The 9,775-nt window shown below is 48.5% G+C and overlaps 1 protein-coding gene across 1 annotated transcript; it reads right to left on the bottom strand.

Moving 5' to 3' along the window:
• Positions 1-567: 567 nt before the first annotated feature.
• Positions 568-4,969, bottom strand: INHBB (inhibin beta B subunit). Its single transcript, XM_018572744.1, has 2 exons — positions 4,549-4,969; positions 568-1,631 (listed from the first exon to the last, which is right to left on the bottom strand). Exons 1-2 carry the CDS (start codon positions 4,928-4,930, stop codon positions 859-861), a joined length of 1,155 nt encoding a protein of 384 aa, XP_018428246.1. The 5' UTR covers positions 4,931-4,969; the 3' UTR covers positions 568-858.
• Positions 4,970-9,775: the final 4,806 nt, after the last annotated feature.

Raw genomic sequence — 9,775 nt, 5'->3', positions numbered from 1 at the left:
TTTTCCATCAGGTCAGGGAAAATCTTCCCAACATGGACACAGATAACACTAAAAACATGCCGGAGGCTGCAACCCTTCTGCACCCTATCCAAGTTTTGGCCGAACTTCCACCTCCAAATATTGAGAATCTCAATTTTAAACACAAATTGGCCATAAAAATGACTCCATTAGCGAACCACCCTTGCATGGCCAGGTTACAGTAAGTTTTAGCACCTGCTGCCTCAGCCCCTCACGCCGGATTCTCTCCCAGACAATAGATTCTGCATCACATAACACAGTCCCGTTTGTACACACAGTAGAAAAAAAAAAAAAAAGTTGTAGGAGGCCTTATTGGACGAGGCTCTGAGGCTGCGCTGTGGGCTTGTGGGCCACGGGCAACGAGTCTGTTGTGGTTTGCGGTGTCTCTAGGCTTGCAGTCCTTTGCACAGCATTGAAATAACTCGGGGAGACCAAGTTTAGCCAATCCCTTCGCTCAGTTACATTCCTCACTGGAAGTGCTGTAAGAGCCTTGCGGAATATCCACCAGTTGGTTCCTCAGTTGGTCACTTAAGTGGGACCTCGGGAACGCAGCATTTATTTTTTTTCCACCCCGGTAACAGTTAAGACTCCTCAAAAGTTGAGTGGAAACCTGTTTGTTCCTTTTCCAGAATCTTGCTGGCACTGGATTGTTCTGTGGGTCCTCCGTGAGTGGCGGTCGCTGACAGTTCTCGTACTGTATGTCTTGAGAAGAGGACTTGATGTCCACAGACTGGAACTGAGCTCAATTGTGAAATAATCTCTGCCCTCCGAACGTTACTGCATCTTGGCATCCCGTTGTGGGAGGTATCGGGGGAAGTGGAGATTGTCCTGGTATTGTTATCATGCACACCCGCATTCCTCCACAATCATATTAGGGACGTCCCTCTTGACGATGTTGTACTCATCGTCAAAGTACAGCATGGACATTGTACTCAGTTTTGTAGGAATACAGCAAGAGTTCACCGTCCCGGGGTTGAGCCCCCTCATCCTGTACTGGTTGACCACTGCCGTATGAAAAGATGAGGCCGAACCCGGGACTCCTGCCAAGTAGGCTGGGCAGCTTCCCTCACAGTAATTGCCATAGTAACCAGATGGCGCTATGATCCAGTCATTCCACCCAATAAGTCTGAAGTCAATATAAAACTGCTGCCTACAGCAGAGGTTGGTTCTGCCATCACACTCTAGACCTCTTTTCCTGATCCGGTGCTTATTGTCGGCTAATCGGGCATGGACAACCAAAAAGGGTCGATGGGACTCTTCCCCTGGGTCAACATACACCGGACTAACAGACGATTCCTCGCAGCCATCACACTGGACCTCAAGGCTCAACCTTCGTTCTCCTTTTTCGAAGAGGGCCTGAATGGTCTCGGTCAGAGGGAAGGTATGCCAACCACTTCTTCGGATGTCCACTCTCTTCTCCACCAAGCCCATCTTGGCAGGGTTGGTCGGGTCTTGGAAGTGAAGCTTCATGCGGATTTTCCTCCTGCCCGGTTTCTCGATGACCTCGGGCAGCTTCAGGTAAAGCCACAGATTAGACTGGAAGACAAACAGGTTCTGGTTGCCCTCGTTTGAAATGGTGAAGGTGAGTCGAACTCGAGATGCTGTTACATCGTCTGTAGAAGAAAAGAAAAAAAACAAAATGAGACAAAACAGAAGAGAAAGAACTTCAGACACGGGAACAAAGCGGTCAACTTCTAAGATGGAAGTCAACCTTATATATCAACATGTCCTAAAGAAGAACTAGAAGATGTCAACTGAAGAACAAAAGTCTGGATTTAATTGGGGGTCTGAGAACAATGGAGAGCTCTTGTTTAGGATATGATGGTCAAATGTATCATTCGCTCCACCTGCTGAGTCCTGCAGTTCCCGGCATGCCTGAGCGGGTTATCCTGGAACATGAAGTTCCTCAGCACTGCACTTAATCACACTTGTTTTAGGAGCTCCTCAGCCAGGAAAAAACTGAACTCTGAACCAAACTATTCCAACTTCACCATCTAAACATATTTATTTCCCTGGAATATATAATCTTTATCTGAAAAACGTTGGTGACACATATCTCCGGAGTTGTTGTGTTTCTTGTTTTTGCTTTTATTGTGTGTTTAGATAACAATGTTTCCTTTGGTTTGCTTACAGTGTTGATGTTTCACCTCCTGTAACTCCAAACTAATAACACAAAGCTTTCTTTAATATCAGAGGCTTAACAACTTGGTGAAATAAAGTGATGTCAGGTTGTTTTATAGCATTATAAATACATATTTAGGCATTTAGCGCACTAATCCCAGTCTTTACTATACAAACATGAACTTCGAGATGTTTTCGATAAGGGCGAGTGAGTGCGTACGTGTGCAGAAAAAGTCCAGAAGCTCCAGCCTTTAGATTGAAACGTTCTGTTTGTATTAGTGACAACAGGGATACATTGTTACATGATACGTAGGGACCTTTGGTGTCGCCGTATGGAGATTTCCTAACAATTTTTCATCCATCTGAATCTCTTGACACCTGATGCCACTGAAATAATTTGTGTGAAGCAAACAATTGTCCAAGCCATCCCAATGGTGCTTCCGCTCCTCAATGCCCTGACAGTGAAAACCAATTTGCAGTGGAGAAAAATACACCTCGGGGCTTAATGGTGCTTGGCCATTGTTCAAGAACAGCCACATATCCGATACCCGAAGGAAATCCCTGGCCATGTCAAGAAAAGAACGTGTATGACAAACAAGTATTTTTTTTTAAAAGGTTAAAAATAGGAAAACATTAAAAGGGCACAAAAAGTTCTACACCTTCAGCTTCCTTATTACTAAAAAAAAAGCTCCTTATATAACTGGCACTTCTGTTCTTGTTTTTCCATCACTCATTAGTATCCGCTGCTGAGCACAGCCAACCTCCCTGCCAAAATTTTCACAAATGAGTTTTGAAAGAAAGAAAGAAAGAAAGAAAGAAAGAGAAAGAAAGAGAGAAAAGAGTCAGATCTGGTGAAATAAAAGCGTCAGTTGATACTTTGAGAGAGAGAGAAGAGAGAGAAGAGAGAGAAGAGAAAGAAAGAAAGAAAGAAAGAAAGGGAAGAGTCAAATCTGGTGGAATAAAAGCGCATCAGTTAATACTTTTAGAGAGAGAGAGAGGGGAGAGAGAGAGAGAGAGAGAAAGAAAGAAAGAAAGAAAGGGAAGAGTCGAATCTGGTCAAATAAAAGCGGCAGTTGATACTTTTATAAGCTGAACATGTTAATTGGCATTATGTAATATGGAGAGAGAGAGAGAGAGAGAGAGAGAGAGAGAGAGAGGTATTACTCCTTGGGGTTGGACACATACTGAGCTGATCTAAAATGCTATCTGATAAAAAAATAAATAAGCTGATACATATTTCTGTAAGAATCAGGGATGTTATGAGCGGAATGTCCGAGGAGTGCCCAGTGTTGGTGCACACCGCTATAGAGCCACAAGTGGCATCTGGTACCCATTGCCATTTGCCGGTTCATTCCAGCACAGGCTCCGATCTGTATAGCTGTACTGGTAAAAATAACAACAGGTCCCTGTCCTCACATTGCCCCCCAGTCTCCTCACTGTCACTTGATATAACCCCCGGTCCTCACATTGCCCCCCAGTAGTCTCCTTACGGTCCTCACATTGCCCCCCAGTCTCCTTACGGTCCTCACATTGCCCCCCAGTCTCCTTACGGTCCTCACATTGCCCCCCAGTCTCCTTACGGTCCTCACATTGCCCCCCAGTCTCCTTACTGGAGAATCCACTCACTGCCCCTTAACATAATATCATTGTATTGTCCTTCCGGTGCCCCTTTATATAATACCCACTATACGAATTGAGGTCCTATGCCCATTTCTCTCCCAGCACATTAATGTGATACCCGGCACCCACCGGAGCTTTGTAAAATGCATTGTGTGGGTGATGCCCAGTCCCAGCACTGCACAGGTATAGGATTTCTACAAGTGCATGGAACCTTCCCAATTAGGTAACCTGTATTAAGTAACCTATGCTCACACACATAATCAGCTTGGTTTCCTGTCCAGTGTCTTCATGCACCTGTAGCAACATGCGATGGTCGGGCACACACACATATTTATGCCCACCTATATGTAATGCACTCCTTGCACCTGTACGCAATACAATGCCCACATACGAATATACATTTAGTGCCGGGTGCCCTCCCCGCTTGTGTCCCATGCCTCCGAAGCCCAGCTGTATATATAATGCCCGAGTGCACCTGCACGCAATGCAATGCCCACATATAAATATATAGTGCCCGGTGCCCTCCCCGCACAGGTGCCTTCTGCCCACATTATATTATGCCCAGTATTCTTCCCTTTCCTGTATGGAATGCCCACATACCCGCTACTCTCCCTCTACGTATACTATATATATGTACCTAGTGCCAGGTGACCTCTCTGGTCTCTGCACAGGTGCCCCATGCCCACACACATCTCATGCCCGGTGCATATATATTATGCCCACCTTTATCTATCATGCCTGCATATATAAATACACACAGAGTATATATGATGCCCCCCTGGCACCCACCTGTCTCGGCGAAGCTGATGATCTCGGAGGTGCCCATCTCCTGTATCTCCGGGCTGGACATGGCTTGCCCGTCCAGGTTGGGGATCTCCAGCCGCCCGTCCTCCCTCACCCGGCCGGAGTGGAGCTTCCTCAGGGCTGTGACCATGGCAGCCTTGGGCACGGCATGGGTGATGTTGGGTCGGTCCCTCATCTGTAGCCGGATCAGGATGTGTCTCTTCACAGCCTCCAGAAAGTCCTGGTCCAGCCGGGCCACCTCCTCGTCCGGGGGCCGGAGCCCGCATGAAGAGCAGGTGTCCTGGGGGCCCTCGGGGGCCGGAGTGGGGCTGCCGGCCGAGCAGAGGGCACCTGCCAGGAGGAGGGCGAAGCGGAGTGGGCACAGCATGGTCCTGAGCCGAGGAGCTAGCAATCACACCGACCTCCGTCTATGTACACTGCCGGGGCACCTGAAACCCAGAGCCCTCCGGGTCACCAGCGATCCACAACACATCCAGCGATCTGCCAAACACCAAGATCCGGGGCAAAAATCCAAATTCCCTCCAAAGGGAAGATCGGAGATGCCACTGAAAAGTAAATCACTTCTAGAAACTTGTGAGGAGTGGGATCGGATCTCCTGAGATCTGCAGACTGTGATCGATAATGCTCGGGACTCCGCGATCAGGTCTGTGCGATCTCCTGCGATCAGGTCTGTGCAATCTCCTGCGATCAGGTCTGTGCAATCTCCTGCGAACAGTTCTCTGTGATCTTCTGCGATCAGTTTTGTGCGATCTTCTGCGATCAGTTTTGTGGGATCTCCTGTGATCTGTCCTCTGGGATCTCTTGTCCTCAGTTAGCGGTGAATAAGGCAGAGTGTGGCCCCCGGGGGTCCCGGCTCTGTTGCTGCACTGAGGGCTGTGTGAGCTCTCAGCTACCTGATCCCTCTTCTCTTTACTCTTTACTTTGTAGCACTGCACCTAGATTAACCCCTGACAGCCCGGAGACCAGAGCGGGAGGTGACAGCTGGGACACAGGCTGAGCACACTGTCACCTCTGCAGGGCGCTTTAACTTAACCCCATCAGTCCCGGGAGCAGAGAATGCTGACAGGCTGGAGCTCTGCAATGGGCTGTCACTGGGCGAGAGAGAGTCTGAGGAGGGACGACCGACCTCATCCACCCCACACACACAGCAACTGATCTGATTATTCTACCGCCTGACTGAAGGAGACAACTCTCAGAAAACATGTCATACATCCAAGTTCATTCTTCCTCTCCCCTCATCATCCCTCCATCACCTCTCTCCTCTTCTCTCCCCTCCTATCATCCCTCCATCACCGCTCTCCTCTCATCATCCCTCCATCACCTCTCATCATCCCTCTATCACCTCTTTCCTCTTCTCTCCCCTCCTATCATCCCTCCATCACCTCTCTCCTCTCATCATCCCTCCATCACCTCTCATCATCCCTCTATCACCTCTTTCCTCTTCTCTCCCCTCCTATCATCCCTCCATCACCTCTCTCCTCTCATCATCCCTCCATCACCTCTCATCATCCTTCTGTCACCTCTCTCCTCTTCTCTCCCCTCTCATCATCCCTCCATCACCTCTCATCATCCTTCTGTCACCTCTCTCCTCTTCTCTCCCCTCTCAGCATCCCTCCATCACCTCTCATCATCCTTCTGTCACCTCTCTCCTCTTCTCTCCCCTCCTATCATCCCTCCATCACCTCTCTCCTCTCATCATCCCTCCATCACCTCTCATCATCCTTCTGTCACCTCTCTCCTCTTCTCTCCCCTCCTGTCATTCCTATATCACTTCTTTTCTCTCCACTCTCATCATCCCTCCATCACCTCTCATCATCCTTCTGTCACCTCTCTCCTCTTCTCTCCCCTCCTGTCATTCCTATATCACTTCTTTTCTCTCCACTCTCATCATCCCTCCATCACCTCTCATCACCCTTCTATCATCTCTCTCCTCTTCTCTCCCCTCTCACCATCTCTCTATCACTTCTCCACTCCCCTCTCATCATCCCTCTATCACTTCTCTCCTTTGCTCTCCCCTCTCATCATTAAATCAGCCACAACCTGAGCAGAAAAGCCTGTCCCATGCCAGCATGCTGCAGAGGAAAAACCTTGCTCTCTGTGTGGAAGCAGTGGTCTCTCTGCTGTGGTCCACCGCACATCCTGTCAAGCTCATGCTGCCTACTGATTGGAGAGCTACAGCTGCGACTAAGCAGGAGGCGTGTCAGAACTCTGCAGAGAGGCCACTGCTTCCATGTAACTAGCAAGGGTCCTTCTCTGGAGCATGCTGGCAGGGGACAGACTTTTCTGCACATCCTGTGACTGCTTTCCAAAGTAGACAAACTGTAAGACCTGAAACATAAGCTAGCTGATTTTAATGGAAAGTTCCATCAAGTTTTAACTTCTCGTCTGCCAATTCTGGGAGAACGGGGCACAGGTGGCAGCGGAGAGTTACCCCTAGGCCGGTATTTGGGTGAAGGTGACTTGGCACTGAATCGGTGACAAAAAACTGAAATGGGAGTAATATCTATGACCATCCTGCAAGAGGATGAAGCATCTCGGCCTTCTTACCCATAATCCCTTGCTCCTGGACACTTGTAGGCCTTAGCCTCTCACCCCGGTGCCCTGAGAAGCATCTCGGCCTTCTTACCCATAATCCCTTGCTCCTGGACACTTGTAGGCCTTAGCCTCTCACCCCGGTGCCCTGAGAAGCATCTCGGCCTTCTTACCCATAATCCCTTGCTCCTGGACACTTGTAGGCCTTAGCCTCTCACCCCGGTGCCCTGAGAAGCATCTCGGCCTTCTTACCCATAATCCCTTGCTCCTGGACACTTGTAGGCCTTAGCCTCTCACCCCGGTGCCCTGAGAAGCATCTCGGCCTTCTTACCCATAATCCCTTGCTCCTGGACACTTGTAGGCCTTAGCCTCTCACCCCGGTGCCCTGAGAAGCATCTCGGCCTTCTTACCCATAATCCCTTGCTCCTGGACACTTGTAGGCCTTAGCCTCTCACCCCGGTGCCCTGAGAAGCATCTCGGCCTTCTTACCCATAATCCCTTGCTCCTGGACACTTGTAGGCCTTAGCCTCTCACCCCGGTGCCCTTTGGCCAACGCCAGCCAACCCTGAAGTGTGGGAAAAAGTTTTTGTTCTAAATTGTTTTGTCACGGAGGCTCCGGCCTTTAGCTAACAATATGTCATTATGCGAGCCTGCTTTTCTCCCAATTCACCGATTTAATTACTTTTGATGCATGTGACACCAATTTAAACAAATAATATTATAGTTGGCCATCGAGCCGACATATATCAGATGCAGAGTGTACCCAGCAGATCATGTATGTTATTATTGGTAATGACAATGGTGCCATTATCGGCTTTATCTGCTGCTGTTATTGTTCCCTTCAGAGTTCTAATCCTTCTCTAATAACAGTTTTTTTATTGCTGTTCTTGTTTTGTTTCATTGGCAGTGCCAGAGGCCCAAATCCCAGGTACCTTCTGGCTGGGTAGAGGCGAGAGAGCAGAGGGCTGAGATGAGCAAAGAGCGCCACCTGTCTGACACCGGCTGAACATGTTTGACTAAACCACAAGACATACTGTGTATACTAAATGGCCAAAAGTATGTGGTAACCCCTTCAAATGATGGAGGTCAGGTGGCTCCAGTGAAGGTTCTATTAATTCTACATCATACAAAGACATTGTAGATAATTGTGCTCTTCTAAGCTTGTGGTCACAGTTTGGTGAAGACCCTTTTCTGCTCCATGACTGTCCCCCGTGTACAATGCCAGCTCCATAAAGACACGGTGTGACCAGCTTGGTGTGGAGGAACTTGAGTCTCCTGCACAGAGCCCCGACCTCAACCCTACTGGACACCTTTGGGATGAATGTGAACACTGATGGTGAGCCGGGTCTTCTCATCCAACATCAGTACCGGACCTCACAAATGTGACAATTCCCACAGACACCCTCCAAAATCTTGTTCAGCATGGTAGCCGGGGAACTGGTGTGTCAATTGTGGCGGCTTACATAATTCCTCATGACAGGTACCCTTTAAAGCGCACCGGTCTTATGTAAGGAAGGTGACAACACTGAAGGATGAAACTGAAAGTATGATTGAAGTGACACTAAACTCCGGAGTTAAAGCTTAAAGATACATTCAAGTCCCTGAACAACAATGTATCTTATTTGTGTATCACTCGGCTGTAGATCCTCCAATCATCTCTGACACTGTCCTTCCTTCTGGAGGGGGGCTACGTCTGTTCCCCATGGTCCCTGTGTGTGTTGTAAAGTAGTAGTCACCGCTCCAAGCTCGCTCCCGGGATGGACGACAATCTCAATACAAATTGGTAAACTAAACATGAGATTGTAGTCCATCCCGGGGGGGGAGCTTGGAGCGGTGACTACGTTATAACACACACAGGGACCATGGGGAACAGACGTAGCCCCCCTCCAGAAGGAAGGACAGTGTCAGAGATGATTGGAGGATCTACAGCCGAGTGATACACAAATAAGATACATTGTTCCTCAGAGTTCAGAGTTCAGGGACTTGAATGTATCTTTAAGATTTAACCCCGGAGTTTAGTGTCCCTTTAAAGCTGCACGATGTATCCCACAGCAGCACACCACAAGACAAGAAGCTATCATGTTTTGGGGTGCGGTGCATCAGAGTTGCATTTTTAGTGCGTTGCGTGGCATTCAAAACACAAGGCACCGCAGTATTCTAAGATAAGAATGGTGTGAAGCCGGCTCTGAAAGTCAACAAAAATCCCAAATTTTAGACCTCCCACCGGAGCAAGAATAAAGGGGATGGTAGCAAATGAGGACACTTGTTCTTGTCACTTTGGAGAGATGTTCTCTCACTTCCTGGTGTGTCTATGGAAACAGGAAGTGAGATAATTATCCCCATGGGATCCAGGACTTATATGCACCCACTCTATCTAAAGCAAGGCTTGATATATATACACTTCACAAAATGCAAAAGTGGCTTTCACTAGGCCGAGGATGGGAGCTGCAGGTGCTGGGATATACCCTCGCCTTGCAGAATTTCTGCTTCACGGTGCATGCTGGTCAAATTAGGAGAAATATGTGAGTTATTCCAGGTATGTCATGTAGTCAGGTGATCCACGCTTGTTACATAGAGGTTTCAGCAGCTCCCAGAATGTCAACAATACCCCTAGGGGAACCCTGTGGAGCAGTGGTGCAGCAATAGCCAATGTGGCCGCTATGGGGCCCAGGGCTGGGAT

Source organism: Nanorana parkeri, unplaced genomic scaffold (assembly GCF_000935625.1).
Source record: "Nanorana parkeri isolate BGI_ZX_2015 unplaced genomic scaffold, ASM93562v1 scaffold2118, whole genome shotgun sequence".
NCBI classification, from domain to species: Eukaryota; Metazoa; Chordata; class Amphibia; order Anura; family Dicroglossidae; genus Nanorana; species Nanorana parkeri.
The sequence above is the reverse complement of the archived record's forward strand: the minus strand, read 5'-3'. Positions and strand labels throughout refer to the sequence as shown.

Bases quoted from the DNA above. Each gene is read 5' to 3' on its own strand.
- INHBB (XM_018572744.1), bottom strand. From the start codon at position 4,930: ATGCTGTGCCCACTCCGCTTCGCCCTCCTCCTGGCAGGTGCCCTCTGC. The intron at 1,632-4,548 runs GTGGGTGCCAGG...TTTCTTCTACAG, and splicing joins CATCAGCTTCGCCGAGACAG to ACGATGTAACAGCATCTCGA.